General features: G+C 44.4%; 1 protein-coding gene across 11 annotated transcripts in view; it reads left to right on the plus strand.

Annotated features, from left to right (window-relative positions):
• Window positions 1–27,578, plus strand: part of AKAP13 (A-kinase anchoring protein 13) — a 211,561-nt gene that overhangs the window by 171,511 nt on the left and 12,472 nt on the right. For 9 of the 11 annotated variants that reach the window (XM_072981791.2, XM_072981794.2, XM_072981798.2 and 6 more), the window contains 11 exons: window positions 1,942–2,074; window positions 10,020–10,191; window positions 14,197–14,264; window positions 16,638–16,704; window positions 17,423–17,561; window positions 19,462–19,574; window positions 21,632–21,778; window positions 22,929–23,179; window positions 24,114–24,239; window positions 24,677–24,794; window positions 25,759–26,007. In XM_072981791.2, the coding sequence (XP_072837892.2) occupies window positions 1,942–2,074; window positions 10,020–10,191; window positions 14,197–14,264; window positions 16,638–16,704; window positions 17,423–17,561; window positions 19,462–19,574; window positions 21,632–21,778; window positions 22,929–23,179; window positions 24,114–24,239; window positions 24,677–24,794; window positions 25,759–26,007 (1,583 nt within the window). The remainder of the gene's footprint in view (window positions 1–1,941; window positions 2,075–10,019; window positions 10,192–14,196; window positions 14,265–16,637; window positions 16,705–17,422; window positions 17,562–19,461; window positions 19,575–21,631; window positions 21,779–22,928; window positions 23,180–24,113; window positions 24,240–24,676; window positions 24,795–25,758; window positions 26,008–27,578) is intronic. The other 2 variants (XM_072981795.2, XM_078381163.1) reach the window with 1 other exon arrangement.

The following is a 27,578-nucleotide window of genomic DNA, read 5'->3' on the forward strand; positions in this document are numbered from 1 at the left end:
AGAAAAGGGGCTAGAAATCAACTCAGCAAAGAGGTGAACGATTCAAGTTGCATGACTGTGAATATTAGGGTAGTTCTAAAGAGTCGGAGAGTGCTTGTTTTTCCATCTGCTGCAACAGATTACATCTGGAAAAAAAGGCAGCTGAAAGGAGAAAGCTTGCCCTGATCACCTACAGTTTCTAAAAGTACCTTTATTCCAAGAATTACATCTGCCCAGTGTGGTGTAGTGGAGAGAATGGCGGACTAGGACTCAGGAGGCCTGGGTTCGAATCCCCACTCTTGTCTGTGAAAGTCACTGGGGGAGTGGAACTGGTAAAACCACTCCTTAAATGTCTCACTCACCCTGAAAGCCCTATTAGGGTTGTGGTAAGTGGGTTTCGACTTGACAGCACAGAACACAAACACACCAAGCTGTGGTGGAGCATGTCTTCTTAGTCAATCAATGTGTCTGTAATAAACTCATTTGTATATTTGGTGATATGCACTCCCCCTCACTTCCAACCATGTTTCCCTAAATTAAAAAAAAAATTTGCTGCCTCCTAAATGGCTTTCCTCAAAGTGCTTCTCAGGAAGCTGGATTTGCAGCTTGAAACGGTAGAGGGCACTGTGGCTATTTGGAATTTGTGTTTGCTGGGAGAGAAAGGCTTTACCGTTCGTTGCAGGCTGGCAATGGCCTCAATCTTCACCTGCAGAATTTGCCAGCTAAGTGCTGTTGAAAGCACAGGGACCCTTTGCTAGGGAGAGAAAGCACCATCCATGTTTGTAATATGCATGAGAGTTACCAGCCTTTTTTTTAAAACCAACTCTACCATTTTCTTTAGCTTCTGTCAAGACACACATGAACCAACCATAAAAATGTTTTTTTGTGAAAAAGTTACTTTTGGGGGGCTACCATCATGAGAAGATAAGACTCGCTGGAAAAGGGAATAATTCTAGGAAAAGCTGAAGAGGGAGGAAGGGAAAGAGGAAGATCAAAGAGAAGATTGTTTGACTCAATAAGGAAGCCATGGCCAAAGTTTGCAAGTCCTGAGCCGGGCTCTTAATGATAAGACCCTTTGGAGGTCATTAATTCATAGGGTCTCTGTAAGTTGTAAGTGACTTGGTGGCACCTAACACGATCGGTTCTCTGCATTCCCTCCTCCCATGTTGATTAGTGCATTTTGAGACTAGAAAAAGGGGAAAAATGACATTTTCAGAGACTAGTCATGCTAATCCGTTCTAGCATAACAAAAAAAATGTTTTAGAAGTTTTAACAGCCTTTTTAACGCTAATAGTTCTACTTTGCCATTAGCATTCAGGGTTACAGTTATTTCCTCAGAAGGAGATAGGTAAAGGTTCCCCTTGACATTTAGTCCAGTCGTGTCCGACTCTAGGGTGCGGTGCTCATCCCCGTCTCCAAGCCGTAGAGCCAGTGTTTGTCCGTAGACAGTTTCCGTGGTCATGTGGCCAGTGCGACTAGACATGGAATGCCATCACCTTCCCACTGAGGTGGCACCTATTTATCTACTCGCATTTTTACATGCTTTCAAACGCCTAGGTTGGCAGGAGTTGGGACGAACGATGGGAGCTCCCTCCATCCCGTGGATTCGATCTTACGACGGCTGGTCTTCTGACCTTGCAGCACAGAGACTTCTGCAGTTTAACGCGCAGCGCCACCACTGGAAGGAGATAGCCAATGTCAAAATGAATACACCAGTTTTAAAAGTGCCACAAACCTCCCCGCCCCATGTTTTAAAGCCCTCGAAATATCTTTTCTAACCCCATACAGATCTATTCATTTTTTTAAAAAAGGGATTCATCAATTTGATTTTTGCAAGCCCCACAGGGATTGGCATTTCGTTAATGTAGAACGGGAAGATGAAAATGTTCTGGAGGGGTTGAAAGGGGAGGTGGTGTGGGTTCCTGCCTTGTCTTCTGAGATGTTCTGTCCCTTGTCTTTCAGCATCAGCGAGGAGAGCGGCAGCTTCTTGCCCCCCAGCCCTTCCAGAAAAGACTTGGAAGGAAAAAGTGGAACAAAAGTTAGCCGCACATTCAGCTACCTCAAGAACAAAATGTCAAGCAGTAAGAAGAGCAAAGTAAGTGCCTCTAGATGTTTGCAGTAGCTCGCGTGGATGCTTTGGCGTCCAACAGTCTTTGCCGGCCGAAAAGCGTCTAGGTTGGCTTGACGCTACCTCTCCTTGGGGCGGGGGGGTTGGTTGAAAAGAGGAAAGAGGTTGGGGTTCGGAGAGGAGGTGACTCCCACAGCCCAGGGAGCATTGGGTCCTTTGGGTAGAAATCTGAAAATGTAAAACTCTCGCCACTGATGACGTCAGGATTTCGGCCATGGACGTTGAAGGAACTGAACCAGTGGTGTCTTTCCTGTGCAGTCTCTTTGCCGTGACGCAGCTGTATAACTAGACCACTGCTAAAGCTCAACAGACTGCATGATAAGGTCCCCCCACCCCTTCTGAGACACAGGTAAAGGTAAAGGTTCCCCTTGACATTTAGTCCAGTCGTGTCTGACTCTAAGGGTCGGTGCTCATCTCCGTTTCCAAGCCGTAGAGCCAGCGTTTGTCCGTAGACAGTTTTCATAGTCACGTGGCCAGCACGACTAGACACGGAACGCTGCAACCTTCCCACCAAGGTGGTACCTATTTATCTACTCACATCTTTACATGCTTACGAACTGCTAGGTTGGCAGGAGCTGGGACAAGCGATGGGCGCTCACTCCGTCGCGTGGATTTGATCTTATGATGGCTAATCTTCTGACCTTGCAGCACAGAGGCTGCAAGCGATATCACATCCCTCTGAGACATTAAAGTAATCAGATGGTAGTCAAAAATATATCTGACATTTTATTCACCACTGAATTATAGGTATAACATTTTACCTAGTATTATTGATAATCACTTTGGATTGCAAAAGTCAGCAATAGAAAATGAACTGTCTTTCATATAAATAAAATTTAGTATCTCAGACTCCCCCTTTTTTCACATTTTCATTATTTTCTCTGTTTTATTATGCCAGTCATTGTTCACAATCTACAGGTGATAATGTTCTCTGAACGGAGAGCAGGTTTGTAAAGAAAATAGTTGTTAACAGGTCAAACTATTTAACACAAAGGGCTTAGAAGCAGAGTTTGGAGAAGTTACTTTTGGCGGTCTGTAATGGTCACATGACCCCAGGACTTTCAGTCTTTAAAACGTTTCCAAGCCTTGCTTGGATTAGTTGTGGATTGGGAGCCCTTTTCTTTTTAAGTGCTCTTTCTTGAAAGATCCTGCTTCTGTGAAGCAATGCTGGATTTTTTAAAGATTGTGACATAGCAAGAAGTTGTGTAAAGGCAGCTTGTTTCCCTTTGTGGGTGCGTATCTCTGGAGTGTGAAGATTCTGTGAGAGTTCTGAAGTTCCTCTGTCTGTAGAGAGTCAGATAGGTTAAAAAACAAAAATTACAAAGCATGTGTTAACTACTGTGTTTCCCCGAAAATAAGACAGGGTCTTATATTAACTTTTGCTCCAAAATATACATTAGGTCTTATTTTCAGGGGATGTTTTATTTTTTTCATGTACAACAATCTACATTTATTCAAATGCAGTCCTGTCATCTTCTTCGGGTTGCTGCACAAGGGTGGAGGGTGGGGGTTTCAGTTAATTGGGGCTTATTTTTGGAGTAAGGCTTATATGACGAGCATCCTGAAAAATCATACTAGGTCTTATTTTCATGTTAGGTCTTATTTTCAGGGAAACAGGGTATTTGCTCCAGAGGCCTCAGCTTTACCTATCCCATTCACAGGTGGCATCTTTGATAAAAAAAATCGATAAACCTCTTCATTTGTTCCACCCAAAAATAGTGTTCAGGGCATAACATATTCCATTTTATAATCAGGGGAAACTCTCTCAAATCCAAGTTAGTTTGTCATCTCCCTTGATTTGAGCAGCCAGAATTTCTCCAGCTTATATTCCGAAATGCCAGGAAATAAGTAAAAATGCTGCACAGTCAGTTGTTTCCGGTTACCCATACTGGTTTGACCACCGGTGAAATAATGCATAGACTTTGAAGGTTTTTATTTTTATGATAAAACCTTTTTCAAGTCAAAGTGTCATCGTTTGCACAAATCCTTTATCATTTGGGCAAGATGACATGGTTCAAGGAAGACGGAGAAGCTGTTGTTGAAATTGAGAGCGGAGGTTCAAATCCCTACCACCTGGAGGTTGATAGAGCATCCGTGATCATGAGTATTGCATTGTGTTATATGAAGGAAACATCTTCCAAACTGCAGTTTTTCAGGAATGGGGAGCCAGGAGCCTACCTTGGAATTACTAACATGGATGTCATGGTTCGAGCGTAGCGCAAATCAGTTTGGAAACCCAACATGGTCTGCAGGGCAATAGAGGAGAGGCTCCTCCCACTTAGCCCCGACTTCCCCCATGCAAGCGGCGATGAGTCTAACGGGAGAATTTCCTGCTTGCATATATTTTCTAGAAAACTGGGCTTGCATGTAGAGCCTTGTAAATAACTTCTATAGATTTCTCCCCCCTCCATTTTAAAATGTGTGTCTGTGTGTGTGTGTTTTAATTCCTGGGAATTAATTGTCGTTAGCTTTGTTTCTTGCATTTCTTTCTCTTGTGGGTTTAGCGTCTTGCTTTATTGCAGGTTTACTTGCTTATTATTTATTTAAAACATTTTTTTAACCTGCCTTTCTACTGAAAAAGGAGCCCAAGCAGTTCCTTTTGATGTTGAAGTTTTATCTTCTGTTTTGTGTTCACATTGTTTTTACATTTCCTGTAAGCCACCCAGGGAACGTACAAGGTTATAGGTTGGCAAACAAGCACCCTGCTGTATGTCATTAAACAAATAAATACAGCTTACTCATACGTTGTCAACATTTAATGTACAACTAGTGATGGAGCGTTGGTAGATGTCAGGTTTGAGTTTTTGTAAGGTAAGAGTCCTTTATTCCGACTGTTTAGGAATCATTTTACTTATTATACATACAGAGATGTTCTTCGTCCTGAATTGTAGCAAGATCATTTTTCTTGGGTTTATAGCGTGTGCATGAGTGCGCTGTTTATTTCCCTTTCCCTTTTTTTCTTCGTTTAAGAATTAAAAAAACACAACCCAGTCTTGAAAGAGGAAGTGGACAGGATGTCTGTTGTTGCCTGCTTTTAAATACTGCTGGTAGTTATACTGCCATAAATACGTGACGGGTTTTTCTTTTTTTCTTGGAAATCGCTCTGTGCTAGGAGCTGGAAGGATAAATCCCAAGCAACATGCGTAAGTTTATGACAGGGTCTGCTGATTTGCGGTCAGCCCGTGAAAAGTATTGTTACCAGCCATAAGAGATATGAGTTTTGCTCTTGCTCCATGTGTTGTATCTTTAGCCCCATCTTCCTTTCTATACCAGTTTTGTAACTTTCCTCAAAATCCATAAGTGGAAGAGGTAGCTGTGAGACCACTGGCACCAGAAGGGTTAAAAACAAAACACTTTGAGGAAAAGAGCAAGAAACAAGCCTTCCTTCTCTCCTCCCCTCTGTCTTTCTCTTGCTCAACTCGTTTCTGACTTCCTTTCCCTCAACCACCCTTTGATGATAGCAGATTCAGCGAGAGCGACAAGATAGGGCTTTTCCACCACCCCCTCCTTCTCCACCTTCTAACATCATGGATGGATAGGTGTTTGCCACCCCGTCTCCTGCGTGGCAGCTGGGAAGTATGTCTCTAAAATGGCATCGGTTTTCCAACGTACCCCAAATAACTGTGAACTTGATAGGACGGTTCCATGCAGAGGTAAGATGCTTTTTTCCTCCCATTGACCTCTGATGGCTCGTGTGATTCGGGGGACAAGGCAGGGGTCCAGGGGAGGATCAAGAGATCCTCCTCTCTTGGAGAATTGATGGGTCAACCGAAAGGTCAACTGCTTGAGTGCCTAATCAAACCCAGTCCATCTAACGGACCCTTGTGGCACAAACTGGCTTGCTTGCCCACCTGGACCTGCTAGTGGGTGACTTTCTATATGCTTCAAATGAGACTTTGTGTTTTGTTTCAATATTGGTATGCGAGTCTGTTCTTTTTTGAGGCTTTCCCCCCCTTCATTGAAGTGCTTGATCTCCATTTCCTGTTTTTTTAACTGAGAAAGCAGCTTGTGCCTGCTCTCCTTCTAATGAGTTCAGCCAGGGGTGCTCCTTAAACAAAAAACAGGGTGTGCAGTCCCTTAAATAGGGGAATGCTTTCTTAAGAATTGTGAACCTTAGTAGCTGCCTTGGCCCTACCAGTCAAGACACAAAGAAGTACCAAAAATAGGTGGTTTTGATGGGCGAGTGGGTGCATGAAATACTGGCAGCGAGAGGAGGCTTGTGTTGTGCGGAAGTCTTCAGAGGTATTGAAATTAAGTCGTCCTGGGGAATGTGGGTAGCTCTTAACCTCTCTGTCCGCACTGTCCGAAGCAGAAAGCAGAATTCGGCAGTCTAGCCCCATTTACAGAGTCTTTTTAGAGGAGTTTTAGCAATCCTTCCAATAGCCTTGTAAGAATTTTAGCATTATGCTTCCCTTGTTTACTAATGTTGGGTACAGTACCTTTGTTTCAGAGAGGTTAAATCCAAGTAGGGTGTTGCTGGAGAAGTCAAGCCGGTCTTGCTCGGGCCAGGCTATAGCTCTCCAGATTTGTGGGAGCGAGGTGGCCGGGATGAAATGGCCCTCCCTATGAAAGCTGTTTCCCCTTAAAGAAAACTAGAATCTCTGAGACAAGGGCTAACCTTTGCAGTGTGTATTGGTTTTTTATTATTCTTTTTTCTTTTTGGATGGGGGAGCATCCAGTTACGCAAGCTTTGGGGCTGAAATTTGAAGTGGTGGGATCAGTAAGAGACTTGGTAAAGGCAGAGGGGTGTTTCGTTTGCAAGCCCTGGAGAGGGACTATAATAACAGGACCTCCTAAGTCAGCAGTGACTTGACTACATAACAGCTGCATCCCTGGCTTATGTTTACTGCAGCGAGAATATGGCTTAAAAAGGCTTCAAATACTAGAAGGACTGCTTTCTGTGTTGGTGGGTGGATACGGTTCCTCAAATGCTCCCATAGAAGCCCACGCCGGGAGTTTTTCTGTATGTTTATGAGCATCAAGGTTAGCATTGCTGCAGGGAAGATCACAACTATTACTGTTGTGGCCCGGACGATTTTCCTTTGACCAAATCTTGTTTTTGCAAATCAGCAATTCTTGTTGATTCTTGGGAATACTGGTGTTACTTTTTTTTATTTTAAAAGAAAAGTCTGTTCCTGAAGGTTTCCGTGGTTTCAGCAAGTCAAACGCTTCAGTCTTGCAGTTCTCAAACAAAGACGTTCTGCTCCAGGCTGGCCTCTGCCCCGTTGAAGTTCTGCCTCAGCATCCTTGGGAGGATTGTGAATTTCAGAACAGGCTTCGGACGGAGACTCATTTGCCTGAGAACATTTTTCTTCAGTTGTTGGCAACGATCAGAGCTGCAGAGTCAAAGCACGTTTGCAGAAACGATAGCCTTGGCTGTTCTTCCAAATAATTGTGTCTTAATAAACTCAAGATCCCACCGCTCAGAAGAATCACATATGGAACTCAAGACTTGTCAAGCATCCCAATGTGGTTTTGTGTGTCTACACTACACACTGACAGCAGTTTTATACCGTTTTGCTTACCAATGGCTATGTTCTGTGCTGGGGTTTGTAATCGGTAAGGCCCTTCGTATTTTGTCATGTTGTTGTTCAAGGGGAGAGCACTGGAAATCCTACCAGAAACCCCAGGATTCTGTAAGATGGGTCCATGGCTGTTAAAGCAATATCATCTAGCCACAATTTTATAGTGTACATACGCTGTACGTCCCAGGGCTGTGGGGCTTTTTCTCAAGTGAATGTGCTGAGGACGGCTCCTCCTTTCGACAGCCCGGTTGCTACTGCTTTATTTATGGCGTCATTTCTCTCTGGAATGCAGTGCCAGAAAAGGTGGCTGATAAAGACAGCCCGGAGGGGTTACAGTCAGAGATGTAGGTATGCGCAATGCTTCTGGAAGCACTTGGGGCTGAGTAAGAGAGACGGAGACGCAGTTTTACGTGTCCTGTTTCCAGCCTTTTCATGTGTCATCCAGAGGCCACAGAGCTTTTCCTTCTGCACATTGCAGAAGTTGGCTGGCCAGCCGGCCTTTCTCTTTCCTTCCGCCCCCCTCGCCTGCCTTCCAACTGGTTTACAGTTAACTGTGTCCCTGCTGAGCTTGTCAACCAGTGGAATTAATAGCAGGCACAGTCTTCTGGCATCTCCCCCAGCCAACCCCACAGGTATTATTTTAGGGCACTGGCTCAAGAAATACTGGCCATAATCTAGTTTTCAGTTTATGCTTGCACAAATGGAATGACGCAAATTGCGGAAGCAAATTTCTGCTCGTTGCCAAAGTGCCGGTTGCCTTCTTGGGTTGCAAGCCGAAATCGGCAGCGGGAGGTCTAGCTATCCGAAGCGTTAGAAGAAAAACCAAAGTATCCCCTTGGGAGCAAAAGGAAAAGCGTTCGTTTTACTGAGTTCAGCGAAAATTACACAAGAATGTATAAGCTTTCGGGTTCTCCAGAAGTCTTCACCAGGCTTTGCAGTTTTTAAAATGGTTCGCATGGGAAGGGAAGCGTAGAAGTGCAGAAAATTGGTCCCAAAATGGTAAACATGAGAACTGATGCTACTGAGAGATCACCAACGGGATGACTCAACTGAACAACGTATCACCAAATTGGGGAAATAAAGAAAGACGACAAGAGGCAAAAGGAAGAAGCACTTTACCGAAAGTAAGCAAACCTTGAGAAGTTTGCTAAGTGTTCTTACCGTCTTATAAGAGAACCATCGTACAGACACGCTTAGGGGGTCACCCAAGAAGATTCAGCATCCTAAAGATGAAGATAAAGAGGAAGCAGAGGAACAGTTTTCATTGTCTTCTTCCAAATGGGTCAAATATCAAAAACAAATGGGTCTATACCAGATGGTCTGGTGAGCTTTGGTATTTAAGACGGAGCTTCTGAAAGCTAGGTCAGGTAGAGGGACCCTATCAACCTCCAGATGATGTTGGGAACCTGCAGCTCCCATCATCCTTCGCTGTGGTGTGTCTAGTTGATGAGAATCGCTTTATATTATATAGATAATATAAAGGATACTTCCCCTGCAGTATCCTTTATATCAGTGGTCCCCAACCTTGCACCTCCAGATGGTCTTGGACTTCAACTCCCAGAAATCCTGGCCAGCAGAGGTGGTGGTGAAGGCTTCTGGGAGTTGTAGTCCAAGAACATCTGGGGGCCCAAGGTTGCGGACCACTGCTTTATATTATCTATAACATTGAGTGGCTTGTTCCTCTCCTGGCAGATAGGTGATATGGATGGAAAGGTGTTCATGTGTATCAGTGGTAGATTTGACCATACCGAACAAGTTCCCGGGTTCTGTGTCGGGAAGTGCCAGCGGTTGTGTGTTGTCAGCAAGCTTGGTGAAGTGGAGACCCTCTATGCGCGCTGGGGATGCTGTAGCTTTCGTTTCTTCTACACCACTCAACATGTTATTGCTAAGTAGATAAATGTAGGAGATACTGATACCCTTGGTCGGGGAGGTTGAGTCATACATGGACGTGCATCATAGCAGGTGTCAACCGTGGGTGACGCACACTTCAGCTTGTGAGTTTGCCGTTTGAGGGCATGGAAGGTGAGACTGAAACATGGATGTTTAATGTGCAGGCTGTTTCCCACACGCAACCACCCGCTGTTGGGGGGGGTGCCCCATTACTGAAGGTTTTCAAGAAAAGTTTGGAGAACCATCTATCCGGGATGGGATGAGGTATCCTGTCTTGGGTTGGACTAGAAGACCTCCAAGGTCCCTTCCAACCCTACGACGATTCTGTGATTCTATGAACCAGTCTCATGATCTTGCAGGCGACGATGCTCCAGTACAGGCTGAATTCTCTCTCTCTCTTTTTCAGGCAAGAGGTCCCCTTCCCCCTTAAAGAACATGGCATGATTTTTGTGCCTCTCGTTTCCTCACCTCCCCGCTTCCCTGCTCTTCTTTTTCAGGAAAAGGAGAAAGACAAGGAGAAAATAAAAGAGAAGGAGAAAGATTCCAAAGATAAAGAAAAGGACAAGAAGTCCATAAACGGACACTTCTTCGCCGCCACCCCAACCGTGGGGCCGGTCACTTGCTACCACTGCCTGAAACCTTTTAACAAGGACTCTTTTGCCTGCTCAGGTGAGCCAGCTCCTTTCGCTTGGGGTTCTTTTCCAGATCATCTGGAGTGTTTCTCCCCTACCTGTTGAAACATAGATGCTGAGTATGAGAAGGTTACCATTTGGAACCCAAAAAGAGGGTTGATCGCTTTTGAAATGGTTAAGACAGAATTCATCCTGTGTGATTATCTACAGTAGAACAAGGATTCCCAACTTTAGGTCCCCAGATGTTCTTGGATTGCAACTCCCAGAAACCTTCACCACTAGCTGTGCTGGCCAGGGTTTCTGGGAGTTGTAGTCCAAGCACATCTGGGGACCCAAGGTTGGGAACCACTGATCTAGAATATAGTAATTCATGGATGGACTGCCTCTGCCTTTTCTTCCAGGGAACTTAAGGTTGCAAATGAGTCTCTTTTCACCTACGGCAGTGGTCCCCAACTTTGGGCCTCCAGATGTTCTTGAACTACAACTCCCAAAAGCCTACACTACCACCCCTTCTGGCCAGGATTTCTGGGAGTTGAAGTCCCAGAACATCTGGAAGCCCAAGGTTGAGGACCACTGCCCTACAGCATCCTTTATATTATCTATAACATTTTGCTATGGTCGCGCCATCTGTTTCGAGTCCTAGCTGGAACTGTTAATCATTACATCTTACTGATGGCTAATTAAGGCTTACTTGACACAGGCCCGGTGTCAGCAACTCGCCCGGCCCGGCAAATGTCAGGGCCTCAAAGAGATGACCGCTGCTAACTTTTGTCTCCTTTCCTACTTGCTGGAAAAAGAAGGGATAAGAAGAGCCTAGCAACAGGAAGAAAGCTTGAGCAAAATTATAAGAAGGAAATGAAGATCATATCACTGGAACAGTAATGAAGACTTAATTAAGTTACATTTAATGAAATGATGATAAATCTAATGCAATGACCCTGTGCCAGAGCCCAGAGGAATTCTGGAGAGATGAGAAGATGATGGGCATCTTAATGGAGGTGCGGGTAGTACAGAACATTGCAGGGCTGCGCCAGAGGATCCCTGCATTAGATTTATAATGATTTCATTAAAGTTAACTTACATAAGCGTTCATTATCGTTCCATTGAGATCATTTTTGTTTCTTTCTTGAAATTCTGCTCAGCTTTGTTAATGACCTTCCTAAGCACAGTGTGCTCAATTATTTCTTGCCGATGCGGGAGTGCTGCTCCGTCAGTTGATACAGGGGCTAATTCGTTCACATGGTCAGGCAGACAAGAACTATTCCAACAACATAAAGATCATGAAATTGTAGCTGCTGTGTTCGGACAGACGGACGGAAGGACGACAGACAGACAGACAGACAGACAGACAGACAGACAGACAGACAGACAGACAGACAGACAGACAGACAGACAGATAGATAGATAGATAGATAGATAGATAGATAGATAGATAGATAGATAGATAGATAGATAGATAGATAGATAGGAATTCTAGGCAGCCCAGTAATAAATTTTTGAGTGATGTACAATATATTAGAAACCTGAAATTGCATACAATATATACAGCAGAAAATGAAAACAAATCATAATAATACTACAATAAAACAGCAGCAAAGAATGAAGGCCCACAGATCAGTAAAAAGCAGCAGCAAAATAAAAGAGTGCCAAAATCTAAAAGATATAAAACCAGTTCTTGAAAATGAGAATAAAAAGGTGTTCACCTTCTGCTCCAATGATTGTACTTGAGATGAAGGCAAACCTCTCTGGAAAGGTTGTTTTATAGACAAGGGGCCACTATTGAAAAAAAAAAAGCAACAGTAGCAACATCTTGAATTTTGATTAGCTAGTGTTTTAAGATGGGTTTGAAACAGATTTTTAACATCCTGTGTTGTGTTTAAAAAAACACTGGTTGATTCTTGAGATCAAGGTCAGTTGACCCCTTGGGCAGTCCCATTAAAATCTTCTGACCTGCGGTAGAGACATTAAGGTCATCTCAAGATGCAAATGAGCTTGTGTTCAGGTGAGACTTCAGGGGGAAAATTTCCGGCTGGCTTCTGCGCTAAAGCTGGGATCAGGTGGGCGAAGGCTTGCCTGAGTCAGAAACTGTGGCACAATCCAGTATTTCCCTCCTAGTGCTTGACATCAGGTATAGAAAGTCAAAACTGAGCCTTTGTTATCTTCCGGGGGTGGAAATTCCTGGATGGAGAATCTGCACTTGCCGGTTTGTTGCTGTTGACTCAGGTGAAAACACAGGCTCATGTTAAAGGTTAATCTCTTGAGAGGTTTCTCTGTTGCCCAACTGTGTTGACTCTGATCGTGATAATGAGGAACCAAGTGGCGAGCTTTCTCCTAGGGCAGCTGTCGCTCTACCTTAAAAGTGCTGTTTGAATAACTGTTTCCCTAGAAGAAGTCTTTGAACCTTTCTCTTTCTCAGAGAAGCTCAGAGCAGAACTGGAAGACCCTAGGCGACTGTCCAGCTAGGCTTGTGCCGATAAGCCTTCTCCCAAGCGTTCACCCTTACAAGGCCACTGGATTGGTGTGGCTCCCTCTCACATGACCCACTCATGCCAAACCCAAGTGTGATGCTTAGTGAGTTAGGTCCCTGGCTGTGGAGCCAGAGGTTGGGAGTTCGATTCCCCACTCTGCCTGCTGAGTCTTGCTGGGATAGTGGCGAAGGATGAACGTCCCCTAATGCCAACCTTGGGCCTCCAGATGCTCTTGGACTATGAACTCCCAGAAGCCTTCACCACCACCTCTGCTGGCCAGGATTTCTGGGAGTTGAAGTCCAAGAACATCTGGAGGCCCCAAGGTTGGGGACCCCTGCCCTAGAGGAAGAGAATGGAAAACCACTTCTGAATACTCTCTGCTTAGAAAACCCTGGAATGGGTCACCAAAAGTCAGTCAACTTGGTGACACGTAGACTAACAATGAAAAGGGATGTGCTGGCTTCTTAGTTTTGATTTACTTGGGTTTTCCAACATCTCACCTTTTTTTCCTTCCCATCCTTGTTTTTTTTAAATAAAAATAAAAAATAAAAATATAATATAAAATATTTTAAAAATCATATTGAAAGACTAAAATGTATATATATATGTTTTTTTTCTAACATGAGCATTGATCTGCTCATTTTATTATTTAAAAAAAGGCAATTTGTCCTGCTGGCCAAAGTGTGTTTTGTGCAGCATTTTCTTCCAATGCACATGTTGTGCCAACATGCACACCTTGTTTGGTGTGAACTTTATTCAACCGAAACATCTTGCAAGCCTCCTGAATGTGCAGGTTCCCAAGGTGAAGCATAATCTTACAGTGAGAAAGAAATACTAATATTCTGTGTGCTGTCAAGTCAATTTTGACTTACGGCAACCCTTTCCAGGGTTACTCAGAAGTGCTTTACCCTTCCCTTCCACTGGGGGCGCCCTGGCTCTACTCACAGGGGGGAATCAAACTCCTCTAACCACTGGCTCCGCATCCAGATACCCAAATGATTGAGCTTTGCAACCAGCTTAGTAAGAAAGAAAATGAGTGAAAATGTGTTTTCGTCAAAACTGTTGAATCCAGTAAAACATTTTTTCCCACTGATAACACTGCATAGTGTGGTTCAGAGTCCTTAAGGGATGGGGTTGCAGTTATTCTGTCAATTGCCAAGACTTAATTGGGTGCCTCTTAGCTAGACACCTGAATGAGAAGGAGAATTAACCTTTTAGTTATTATCAATATATTTGCTTTCTTTTGTACCCCCTTTGCTGCTTGCTTTGGTTTCTGCAAGAAGGGTGGTTCTCCTGTCATCACTACATTGCCATGTATAGTATCTCAGCTGGATCATAATTCCTTTAGTTTTCTCTTTCTGTCCCAGAAGTACAGTAATGCATTTTTCGAACAGAATTCCCAGTAGAAATCTTGCTGAGAATATTTTTTTTCTGATGAGGATCATGAAGTGCTTTGCAACTAAGATGGTAGAACGACTAAACTCTACTTGAATGGCTCAAGAAGAATACAAAGTGGAAACCCTATGTGAGCATAAACGTTGCTCATACTTGTTGTTGTCCTTCCTTCTATCTAGGCTGTGGCGTCCTGGTCCATAAAAGCTGTAGAGAGAGCCTGCCTGCTTGCGCCAAGGTCAAAATGAAGGTATAGAGATTCCTCTCTTTTTGTTTGAACACAGATTTACACGCCCAGAGCACCAGGGGTGCACACATACTGTTAAGCGTGTTTCCGCCTTGACATCGTATCCTGGTGATTGCTCCAGGGAGGTTGGAATGTAGACCTCTCTGCTCTTGAGATAAAGTGGCTTTACCAAACATCTCAAGTCTGTGTTGTCTTGAGATACATTTCTAGACCTAATGATTGCTGGAAAAACAAACAACACGTTTTAGACCAGATTCCGGTGGATAAGATTTCCAGTGAGTTGGTGCCGGGGTGCTAGACTTTTGTTGGGATGAGAACCCTAAATGCATGGATTTTCTACATTCCTGTTGTTGTTTATTTTGTTATTTTATTATTATTGTATGTTAGCCGCCCAGAGTAGACCGGTCTAGATGGGCGGGATAGAAATTAAATTAATAAATCAATAACATAAAATTCACCTATGGCAGAGATTCCCGAGGTGTTCTTGGACTAAAACTCCCAGAAGCCTTCACCACTAGTGGCACTGACCAGGATTTCTGGGAGTTGTAGTTCAAGAACTTCTGGAGACCCAAGGTTGAGAACCATTGGCCTACGGAAAGGAGAAGATTGGCATTCCATTCATTTCATTCTGGTAATGACAGTGGGGCTTTTATGGGCTCGTAGTGCTCCGCATTGATGCAGATAAATCAGATGTGATGCCTTATCCTTTCCCTTCTGTCAGTTCCTGTCTCGGTCCCAACACCCTTCCAGGAACATCTGGTGGGGACACCAGAGATGCCTTTCTTAATAGCTGGCTGCAAGTTATGGAAATCCCTGCCCAGGGAGACTTGACTGGCCACCGTGTTGTTCTGCTGATGACAAGCAAAGGCCAACATGCTTACAGCAGTTGTATTGGCTGTTGAGGAAAGAGCTTTTAACAGATCACTGCAATGCTTTTAAAAAGTCTGCACACTTTCAAATCTCTTTTTCATTAAATAAGAGTTTTGATGTTCTAGTTGTTGAGGTGTATTCTAATGTGGTCGTCTTCTATATATTTCATTATCCATGTGGAAAGCTCATAGGAAGAAGGGAGAATTTCATCCGAACCCACTTTTAATTGTCACTCACCTAATGTAAAGGGTGACACGTCTCTTAAGGAAGAACCTCCCTTTGTGGGTTGGAATCCTGTGTAAAGTGTCCACAGATGGTGGATGATCTCTGCTTCAGAACTACCTCCCTCCGTGCATAGGAAAATGCAACACAAAGGGACAGTGGGGAGTGTTTTGAGGCTGTTGTGATGTGCCATGGACCCTAGGAGTTTTTTTCTTCATCATCTTTTCCTTTTCTGGAGAGGAGGAAAGGATGGTTTGTAAAATAAATCACTACATTTATCTGTGGTTATTTACTCTGGACAGCTTATGCATTTGGTTGTATCCTTGTGAGATCCACAGTCCTAAGAATAATTGATTCAGCCTTTTGCTTTGTTCCTATCTCGATTTAAGGCTGTTAATGGCAGGGCTTTCCTAAAGTCTTAATTTGTAGGGTGGTTGTAAGTGGGAAATCAAATACAGTGGTGCCTTGCTAGACAGTTGCCCCGCATTACAGGGTTTTTTTTGCTAGACATTGACTTTTTTGTGATCGCTATAGCGATTCGCAAAACAGTGATTCCTATGGGGGAATTTCGCTGGACAATGTTTGGTCCCTGCTTCGCAAACCGATTTTTGCTAGACGACGATTTTGACAGCTCCCTCCGTGCTCGCAAAACGGGTGTTTTCGGGACCTAAGCTTCACAAGACAGCGATTTAAACAGCTGATCGGCGGTTTGCAGAGCGGATTTCTTATGGCCAATCTTCGCTAGACAACGACGATTCTTCCCCATTGGAACGTATTAAACAGGTTTCAATGCATTCCAGTGGGGAAATGCTTTTCGCTAGACAATGATTTCGCTAGCGAGGCACCACTGTATCTTGTTTTGCTGAAACTTCCCTTCAACTGGCTGTGTACGGAACAGGAACAGGGTGGACCCAGAGATGTGAAAAGCAAGACCCTTCTCAACGACCACGGGATCTCAAAATGCAGATGGGATGGTCTATTTTAACACACATACACCCCACCTCAGGTCAAAATCAACACATGAAAAGCTACGAATCCTTGTACGCATACAGGGAAGTTTTGATCCAGAGCCAAACGGAGGGAGGAAAAACAGGAGCACTTCCCCATATGTGTTCTCTGATTTTACACTTGTGTGGAGGGCTGTACCACAGGACCTTTTGAATAGTTAGAATGGCTTTTATTCTGAGAAAACCTGGGTCAGGATAGGGGGGTAAGAAATATGACAAAGATAGGTGTATGTATGTTCCTAATGTGAAATCCATCGTTCTAAATCTTTTATTTCAGCTCCAGAAAGGAGGTCTCCAACCACACGACACCTCGTCCTTGCCCACAGTAATTATGAGAAGTAAGAGTGAGTAGCTTTTTTTTGGCCTTCTCTCTTCCTTGCTGTAATTTCTCAGAAGTTGTCTTTTTATTACTTCCGGGTTGTTGTGGCTGAGTCTTTGCACTTCTTTTAAGCAACTGAGTAATAGGTAGTGTTGGTTGGGAAATCACGAACCGATTCTGCCTTTCATTTTGGCAAAACCCTTGAGATTCTGAAAAGCGGCGTTGGTCGAGTGCGGGGCGGGGGGGGTGATTCCAGGTCTTCGGAACCCACCGACGCTTGCAAGAGCTGAGAGAGCCACAGGAAAATTAAGCTGTTCCCCCACCCCACCCCCCAAAAAGCAGAGCCCTACAGCCACCACCGCCACTGGACAGAATTCAGAGATCAAGTCTAACTTATTTCTCCCTCCTATATTCTGCCGCTTAGCAATGCGTCAAGCGCAGTTAGCGCCAAATATGGGGAAGAAAGGTTAACCATGCAGTGGTCGAAAATGTCTGTGTTATTGGTGGACCCGCAGGATGGTTGGTGTGTCTGCCCTGCCTGGTAGTTTGAGCTACCTGTTGAAGGTTTAAAAATACAGAACACTGCTATGAAGAGAAGATACGCACAAGCCAAAGCCACTCTCTAGGTTTGCCTTCTGTTTTGAGCATATAACAACTTGATGCGCCGTCAAGTTCCAAGATATCGGCCCACGTGTGGCGTGCTGATGAGCTTGGTCCTCATGCCTGTTGCTCTTCTCTTGCAGCCTCTCAAGCCAAGGAAAGGCCTCGCTCTGCAATCCTGGCCCCCGACGAGAGCACCCCAATGACCTCCTTGTTCAATAGCAGACGGTCCCAGCATAACCCGTCCCTTTCCAAAAGCGTCTCAATCCAAAACATTGCAGGGTAAGAGGGTGTTGGGGGGTTTTCTTGGAGGTGGGGGATGGAAAGGGTGTTATTCAGAGTGAATATGCCCATGTTGAGATATACAACTTAGTGGACGAATGTATTAAGAGTGGATTCTGTTTTTTCCTTGAATTGGGCTTGACCCTCCAGATGCTTGGCCTACAACGCCCGTCTGCGCCATCTAGATAAGTCAACAGTAAGAGATGGCAGGAATTATAGTCTCTAGGGCAAAAGGCTCCTGCTCCTGGAGTAGATGGTAAGAAGAGAAGACCGAGGGGAGATAGAATAACACTTTTCAGATACTTGATAGGTAATCCTACAAAGGAGGGGCAGGATCTGCTCTCGAACAGCCCAGAGTGCAGGACCCGCAACCATGGGCTCAAGTGACAGGGAGCCAGATTTAGGCTGAAGATCAGGAGAAAAAACTTCCTAACTGTTAGAGAAGTACGACAAGGGAACCAATGACCTTGGAAGCTGGTGAGTGTTGCAATGCTGGAGGCATTCAAGAGGAAGTTAGACCACTCTATGTAAAAATATCCTTTGATTTGGATTCCTTCCTTGAGCAGTGAGTTGGACGTCATGGCCTTATAAGCCCCTTCCAGTTTCACTGTTCTGTGATTCTATGGTAGCAGACTAGACAAGCCAGTGTCTTTAATATAACATGGATATTATTCTGCTAACGGGCATAAAATAGCAGATGGAACTCCCTCCGTTCACATTGTCCTGTTAGCAGCTCAGGAAGCAGGTCAGTCTGCAAGGGAGTGACTGAGCCAGACGTTAAGTTTGACCGCTCAGTGAGGACTTGAAGTTCGATCTTGTCCCAACACAAAGCCACTATGGTGCACAGACTCATTAGCACGCCTCTCTACAGACCGTAGAACTGGTGAACTTCAGGGGGAAGGAGCCCCTGGCTGTGGAGCCAGGGGGTCTGGAAATCATATCTTCACGGTGCCTCCTGAGATCACCTAGAATCTGTGTGGCCGATGGGATTACTTGTCTTGCCATGTATGACCTTGGACAAGCTCTTAGTACCTCTTGTGCCTCATACCCCGGGATTCTGTGGGTGGCGACCCCAAGGGGGACCTGAAAATCTGCCACTCGAAACGGGGTCTTCTCGGTGGTCGCTCCATCACTTTGGAACTCGCTCCCACCTGAGGTACGATGAACCCCCATCCCTCGGTTTCAGGAGACCAGTTAAAACCTTACTCTTTTCACAAGCCTTTTTATGGCCTTACCCCAGAGTAATCTTGCAGATCAATGGGGCTTCTCCCCCTCCTTGGTTTATGTACCTGCCCTGTTTTCTCCACCTTTATTTTATTTAATATTTTTGATATGACGCCATTTATATTTTTTTACTAGGTGTTTTATCTTTTGTTCCACATTTATCAATTATGTGAGTGTCAATTGGGATTGTTTGTCTTGTTATGATTTGTTGGCCACCTTGAGGAGTAGTGGCTGCGTCACGAATTGAGCGGGATAAAAATACAAATGAAGGATTAATAAATCAGAAGAAGGGCCGAGCGAGCTGCTCCATAGCTAGAAAACCGTAGGAGAATCGACGTAAGCTGGAAGTGACTTGACGGGACTCAGCTACTGTTATCCAGACTACGACTGTGTCAGAGCTTACTTCTTATCCCCTTGTTTACTGAGAAAGAGCCAGAAAAAGTTTAATTCATTTGAGCCTTTGGAAAGGCCAAGCTGTGCTGAAGGTGGCAATACTGTTTGAAGGAAAGGGGTTTCAGGGAGGAAAAGCAGCCATTTTCCGCCACTCTGCAGTCTCTCTTTTTATGAAGAGCTCGGTCCCCAGAGCCAGTTCTCTGCCAGAGGAGCACTTTCCCGCCTGAAATCCTCATTTGTCTACTTTTCTCTCTCCCCCACTCCTTCCTCCTTCTCCCTCTAGAGTCGGAAGCGATGAGAGCATACTCCACACTCTGAAATTCCTGTCTCAGTCAACCGACTCCTTGAATAAAATCAGCCGGGTGAACGAATCCATGGAGTCATTAACAGATGAAGGTAAATGATCCAGTTGACACAGGGGGTAATAAATCTGCAGGGTGAGAGCTGGGTGCTCTCAAACGTACATTTCCTGTGCGCCGAAACCCAACAGTGAAGAAAGAGCACTAGCTGAGACCCCTTTCTGATGTGGCCGCTTCCCCCTAGACTGGGGAGAGCCAAAAGATAGGACAGCCACCCTTCCAAGCGAGATTTTGTGTACTCCCCTACATTCTTCATGATGTAGACAATGGCTTTTGAGCTTCGTTGTTTTAATTGACGTGGTAAAGTAGAATGTGGTTGGCTAGACACTTCAAGGTTTCAGGTTTCTGGCTGCGAAGCCAGAGTTTGGGCGTTCGATTCCCCCACTGTGTGCCTCCTCGGAGAAGAGCCAGCCTGTGTAGCCTTGGGCCAACTTCACAGTCCCAGAGCGCCCCCTAGAGGAATGGGAGGGTAAACCCCTTCTGAGTACTCTCCGCCTAGAAAAAGGATAGCTATAAGTCAGAACTGACTTGACAGCACAGCGTTATTATTAAAATATTCACCATGGCCACTTAGATAACAGGTTTCTCAGTCAGTGACAGCTCATTTCTAGATTTCATTGTGGATAAATGTGACTAGAGGTTATTCTCATTTCATGTGCATGTATGAGGCCTGCTTAAATAATTACCTAAATAATGGGGTATTTGTAAACCCACAGCTGAACTGACTTTATCCACATTTCCCAAACTTAATCGGCTGGTCACAGTGTATGTCACTTTTTGACTTTCCACGTCTCTGAATTTTGTGATGCAGTTTTCAACTCAATAAGAAAAGAGATAATTTAGGACGAAAGGTTTCTGTGAATGTATCTTCAGAATTAACGCAGGATGGCAAAACCTCAGTTGCATATTAGGAATGGAACGGACGCAGTGCCAATTTACGCTTGCATTGAAGGGAAATCATGTACGCCTTAGGGACAAATCGCTACCCAGTTATGAGGCAGTGGTTGTGTTTCCGGGTGCACATCTGATTGTGTGCTTGGGTGTGCAGCAAGAAATACAACCAGCACTTAACAAATTAGTGGTGATTTGCTGTAAATCTCTGGTAGAATTCTAGTCAATCTATTCAAGAAGAGGCTGAGATACAAATTAGTTTTTTTTTCCCTCTTCGATGTGTGAATAGGTTGTTTTGAACCTGGAAATTAACTTTATTTGCATAAACCTTGCATGCCCCAGGAGATAACTGTAATCCGTATGAACATTCAGTTTAGCTGATAGTGCTCTAGGATATGGAAAATAGCATCGGTTCAAGCCGCAATGTGCTGAGGATCTACTTTATAGCGCCGACATTTCTTCAAGCATAGGAATTTTCTAAAATCCTATTTAGAGGATAAGGGGACATTTTCTCTGTGGAGCCCCTGACTAATCCTTCGCTCCCGGCACATCTGCTAATTGCTTTTTTGTGGTCTGAATGCGCACCCTTTGCGAGGCTGTCTTGAAGCATTTGGTTAATTTGCCAGAATAAACAAAGGCAGATAAATTGTATGTTAATTGCAATGCAATTACGGGAAATTACATAAATGGGTGGCTTTCAGAATGTTACTCAGCAATTCGGGGACTCCCTCAGCATTAAATACTAAGTAACTTAGGATTTTAAAAATCGTGTAATTAATGCGATTCAGCCATATTTTCATGTGTGAATAAAAGCTTCTTCCTGATTTTTGCTGGATGTGCGATGCAACCCAAAGTGGAAAAGTTACTTTTTGCAATTTCCAGGTTTCCAGAATACTCTGACCAATATAGCCAGGGGACACACTTGCTGGAATATTCTGGGAGATGTGTGTCAAAAGTGTAACTTTCCCACCCTTGGCAGGATCATATATCTAACAAGAAGCGGGAAGAATCTCTTTTTTTTCATTCACTAATAAAAGATGAACCTTCTGCGTCGACGAACCTAACTTGGTTTAAACGATTCGGCACTATACGGATCCAAAGGGTGGATCTGGCAACAGATACGAAGGGGCCATCCTGCAAAACTAGGTGGTAGAAGAAGCCTCTGAAGCACTTCTGATGCAGCCCGCTTCTCCTCCTCGTTAGGTGCAGACATGAATGAAGGCCAGCTCATGGGAGATTTCGAATCAGACTCGAAGCAACTGGAAGCGCAGTCCTGGAGTCAAGTGGTAGACGCGAAGTTCCTCCGACAGCAAAAGAAAGACACGGTGAAGCGTCAAGATGTTATTTATGGTGAGCATCATGCTGGAAATGGAAAACAACTGGTTTTGATTCCCTAACCAGAGGAAGCTAAATTCTGCCACCTTATATATGTTGGCAAAAATCTGTGGTTCCTAGTATTGTGTACGTTCGTTTTTTTCTGAGCATCGCAGAGTAGAGTAGAGATCTGATTTATACATGTTGCTGAGACTTCTCTCTGACCACTGCCTATCTCATTGACCAGCTCCTGGGGCTGTTGAGATTTTAACAGTAGGAATGCTTCTACTTTAAAATAGAGCAAAATTTTTTGGCCTTGCTTGTTTTTACTTTGTTGTTTTTCTCCCCCCCCACCTTGTCATATTGTTATTTCTTAATGTTTGCGTTTTTATTTTGTTTGCTTGCTTGTTCTCCTTTCGTATGGTCCGTGAGTAGTCTCATCATTGTTCTGACGAAGCAGAATATAATAAATAAAATACAGTATCCTCCCAAGCCATTGTCAAACTTCTGCCAAGATAACTTGGAAAAGCTGGACACTTTGCTGTGTTGTGTAGCTTTTCTTTGCTGATCAGTCTCAGCTGTTGGAGCATCAGTGTGTGAAAAGAAGCAATCAGAACCAGAGATTACAGAAGTGTGTGTGTGTGTGTGTGTGTCTGTCTGTCTGTCTGTCCGTCCGTCCGTCCGTCCGTCCGTCTGTCTGTCTGTCTGTGTGGTGCAACTCCCAACATCCTACACGGAATTACTGTCCATAAAAGTAACTTTTTCCAGTCTGTCTTCTGAACTGGAGCAAGAGGAATAGCTAGATAACTAACCCATATGTGGCTTTTTCCCCTTCTTGTCTTTCTAGATCTACATATGTATTGGTATTTTTAGGCTGCCTTCCTTCTCTCTTTGATGTTATGTTGTGGTTCTCCTCTTAGAATAATGCCTGCCTGATCAGCGTTTCATGCATGGAAGCCAGCTGCATAAGCCTCTGCATTTAGATTTAGTGAATCTTTAGCCTTCTACACTGTTTCTAGATGGACTTCTTAAGTGACCCACATTAAATTTCCCTTCTTACTTCAATACTAGTTTCCAAAGTGGCCATACTCTTCTGTAGTCACATATGCCACATTAGACCCTTGTTGGCCAATACTGCATAATCTTAACAATGACATACCCCATTCCTCTTTCTCCTCTTCTGCAGAACTGATGCAAACGGAGATGCACCACGTTCGCACCTTGAAGATCATGAGCGATGTCTACAGCCGAGGGATGGTGCAGGAGCTGCAGTACGAGCAGCCGATGGTGGAAAAAGTCTTTCCTTGCCTGGATGACCTGTTGAACATCCACAGCCAGTTCTTCCAGCGGATCCTGGAGAGGAAAAGGGAGTCGCTGGCAGAGAGGAGCGAAAAGAATTTTGTGATCAAGAGGATAGGGGATATCCTGGTCAGCCAGGTAAGGAGCAGAAAGAGGCCCTCCTGGCTGAGCTCACGATGGGGCTCAGAAAACAGTCTTGTAGGCATCTAATTGGGGTTGCAGAGGCTGGAAGAAATCAAAAGAGGCTGTTCACTAGGGAGAAAGATGCAGAAATATGCAACCTCTGCTAACCAAATGCACTCTCCTTGCTGGCAGGATTCCCCCACTGATAACATTCCCATGAAAAGACTCTTGGATTTCCATTTTTGCAGTTAGGGTTTGACAGTTCGATTGACCCATGCAATTACTGTATAATGAATAACATCTTTAAAGCACTTCAGACAGCCCCACTGAACACACGGGACCTTCTGAATTAATGTCCATTTAAAGTCCTATTGATTTGGGTTTATTCTAACGGGGACGAGCATTTGGATTCATCAGCCCATTGTATTTGCAAAGGTGTAGATTCTCTGTCGCTCCTTCCAGACTCTCGAACTCCTTCCCATGGGAGACCCAGCTTGGCCCCCTCTTTGCTCTCCTTCTGCAAGCAGACGAAAACCTTTCTCTTCCCGCAGGCTTTCCTTTAAATGACTGGTTTGACCGAGGGGCATTTTAAAGGCAGGATTTTATTCTGTGTTTTATGAGTTTTTAATATGATTCTTATTATGAGTTTTAATATGCTACTTGTTTAATGCCTTTTTAATAGTGCAGTAATTTATTATTTGGCTTTTTACTTTCTTTCTTTTAATACTGTAAGCCGCCTTGGATCCTTTAGGAGAAAAGTGACATATAAATATTTTAAATAAACAGTTTCCGCTATCATGGCATCGGTGTCCTGCTTGCTCTACGTCCCTTGAATGAGGCTACCGCGTGTAGACAAGATATCTGAGCAGAATCACTGGCTGCTAGACAGTTGTCTTTCCCACTTCTCTGACCATTGGATAGCTCTGATTTTATATCTTGCATTTTGCAGTTTTCTGGAGAGAATGCCGAGAGGATGAAGAAAACCTATGGCAAATTCTGCGGGCACCACAACGAGGCCGTTAATTATTTTAAAGACTTGCACTCGAAGGAGAAGCGGTTCCAAGCGTTCATCAAGGTAAACCGATGGCCATGTGTTGCTTTGCGCATACGCATCAGCATAGAGGAAGGGCACCGCTGAGAGGGTTAGAAGCGTCCATCGTGAAGGTGGCTGTGTATTGCAAGTGTTCTCATTTCCAAGATCTGGGTATTGCGCCAGAGTCCGAGTGTATTAATAGTGGGGAAAGCGATGCACATTGGTAAAGATTGACAAACTTGACATCAGAGGTAGCTGGAGGATATTTTCATGTCTGACTTTTCACTGAGGACTTTTATCATCCTCCTCATCTTTGAGCTGCAGACCTGCAGATCCCTATGGGATCATCACGTCCAGCCCCTGTCAAGGAGGCACCGTGGGGGAATCGAACCCCCAACCTCTGGCTCTGTAGCCAGAGGCCTAAACCACTGGGCTATCCAGCAGTTCCTTTCACTGCTGTCTTCTTCTTCTTCTTCTAGAAAAAGATGAGCAGTTCCGTGGTGAGACGCTTGGGCATTCCGGAGTGCATCTTGCTTGTAACCCAGAGGATCACCAAATACCCAGTGTTGCTACAGAGAATATTACAGCATACGAAAGGTAGGTCTTTCCAAGATCTTGGGGTTGCTGACTTTTTTTGTTGTTGTTGGCAAGAAGGATATTTTTTTCCCATTTTTATAGGTATGGCCTTATGGGAGGCAAGGGTAAGATATCTGGGACATGGAAGTGGTTGAGAAATCGTTGTTTTCCAGGCTGACGATATGAGGCTCAAAAACAGTCTTCATGGTTTAAGAAGGCATCTTTTCCAAGACCTTCCCTCAAAGGCTTTACTATTCCTTTGTGCTCATTTGCTGAACGGCTTAGATGTGATCTCGCTGCAACTTTGAACAATTCCTTTTTTGGGTTGATAGTGGGGCCTTCTCAGAGTTTTAGACTCAATGCCACCAACTTCTGGAAGTTCGGTCATTCGGGCCAAAGGCCTTTCTGTGCAAAACTCCCATTTTTCTGACATGCTTCCCCCCCCCCCCCAATTGTTCTTCTCAACACTGCGCTTTCCAAAGTTGAATATTCCCAGAATGTTTGGCTTGATCACGGAAGTTTGCATGGATGGATAGATGGACCAGGGTGGGATGATTTTCCTATGACAGGCCGTTGATCCATGTGAACCACAGGGGAATGCTTCAGCCAAAGATGTGTGGAGCCAAAGCAGACGAAATATGCTGCATTATGTAGCCCTTCCATACAGCCATGGATGCATGAATAACTTTGGTGCTGTTCCCTGTGAATTATTTGGAAGCAGTAGGCCTGATTCTTTCCTATTAACATAACCACCTTTTGCTGTATCTCCGTCACAGCCCTGCTGTTCACCTTCACTGTTCTAAATGAATTCTTGCCTTGGGTGAGACCTAAAAGTTAGGGTCAGATGTGGGTCCTGCAGGTGGTTAAGCTGGTGCCTGCAAGATCGTCAGCGCAGGAGAATTAGACTGGGAGGGAGGGAGGGAGTTTTCCAAACTAGAGAAGATAACAACTGAAAGAGGAATGTTTTCTTTTTTTTCCATTCAAGACAATGATGAAGAACACGAAGACCTGGTGCTGTCGCTCAACCTGGTGAAGGAAGTCATCACCGCCGTAAACAGCAAAGTCAGCAACTACGAGAAGAAGATGCGCCTCAACGAAATCTACACCCGGACGGACAGCAAGTCCATCATGAGAATGAAGAGCGGGCAGATGTTCGCCAGGGAGGACTTGAGGCGCAGGAAGTTTGTCCGGGACGGGCCTGTCTCCCTGAGAAATGCCGCAGGCAGGTTGAAAGGTAAGAGAAAGACGTTCACTCCCTTTCCCTTTCCCTGCATCGTCTTAGGTCAAGGGGACTTTTCTTGCTCACCTCCCAAGGTGGGTTCTGCACTTTTCCTTTCCAATGCCTTTGAAGGACAACCGGATGTTTGTGTTGGTCTGTTTGGTTTTTTTTTTTAAGAGCTAAGAAGAGCCGCATAGTCAATATTCTGTTCACATGGTGACTGGACACTCTTCTTAGGGCTCCCCATGAAAGGGAAAAGGCAGGCTCCCACCTAGTATTCTGGAGCCTTCAATACTGGAGGTGAGCGATAGCCATCCGGATCAGCAGCCACTGCTGGTCCTAATATCTAATCCTCCTTGAAGCCCATCAGTTGCCTCTTGTTGGCAGTGAATCCCACCCATTTACGAAGAGTTGTGTGAAGACATCGTTTTTATCTGTCCTTAGTCTTGAACTCTCACCATTGAGCTTCGCAAGTTCTGCTATTACGACAGAGATGGGAAACCTCTCCCTGTCTCCTTTCCCACATTATGCATCATCCTATATGCCTGTGTCATGCCTCGTCTTTTTCACTTTTACCTCTAAGCTAAATAGGCCCAAAAGTTTTCACTTTTTGTCCTGGGAACATGTTCCTATCCATTGACCATTTCCTCTCCCGTTTTGCTCCCTCGTGGCTTACAGTGATTTAAAACTGCAGAAACCCCAGTAGGATAAACCAAAGGACATAAACAAGAGCATCAAGCAATAAAATGAAATAAACATTAGAGAGAGGATTTTTGTGTGCTTGTTATGTATGTATGTGTGTGCTTAGTCTTCAAAAACAAAAAAGCTTGTTTAGGAGAAATGCAGCATATATAAATAAACAAAGGACCAACTGACCGAATGTTACTTTTAGAGGCCTTTTTTGCATCAGTTGGGGAAAACACGAATTAAAAATGCACTTCCTGTCTGGGTCTGGCGGTGTGATGTTGGTGAGTTCTCAACAAGCTGAGTGTCGGTTTTTCTCATGTGAGATCAAGACAGTGGCGAGATTTCTTCATACCCCTTCTGGGCAGGTCGTTAGAAAAACCTTGCTTTCGAATGAAGACCTACCTCGTTGTCGAAACCTGCCCACCTGTCAAAAACAAGCATGTCAGGCAGAGAGTTGTTATGGAGGTTTGCCTTTTTCTTTGGCTATTAGCTTTCCACTCTCTAGGTGGTTCCCCCCCCCCCCCCCGGTCTGTGCTGATAGGATTTCAGTAGACTTTGAGCCAGTAAAAGGAACGGCAGGGGGTGTGTGATCTATTAGGAAGAATTATGGTCCGCAAAGTTATCTCATACCTTGAAAAAGCTGCTTCAGGAGACAGAAAGCATCCAGCAGTTTTCAAGGATGGAAGTATTGATTGTGAATGAATGGCATTTATATTCTCTGATGGTCTTCTTAGCTGTTGCTTCCCTATCTTCTGTGACTCCTCTGTGAAATATCCTTGCTGGTGTATTTTAGATCTAAGACATCAGGGATTATTCTGAGTGTTTTAGGAGCTTTTTCTCTTCCAAAGAAAAACCTGGAAAATTTTTGGCTGTCTTGGCAGGGGGGATTCTGGAAGGAA

Source organism: Pogona vitticeps, chromosome 12 (assembly GCF_051106095.1).
Source record: "Pogona vitticeps strain Pit_001003342236 chromosome 12, PviZW2.1, whole genome shotgun sequence".
Classification (NCBI taxonomy): domain Eukaryota; kingdom Metazoa; phylum Chordata; class Lepidosauria; order Squamata; family Agamidae; genus Pogona; species Pogona vitticeps.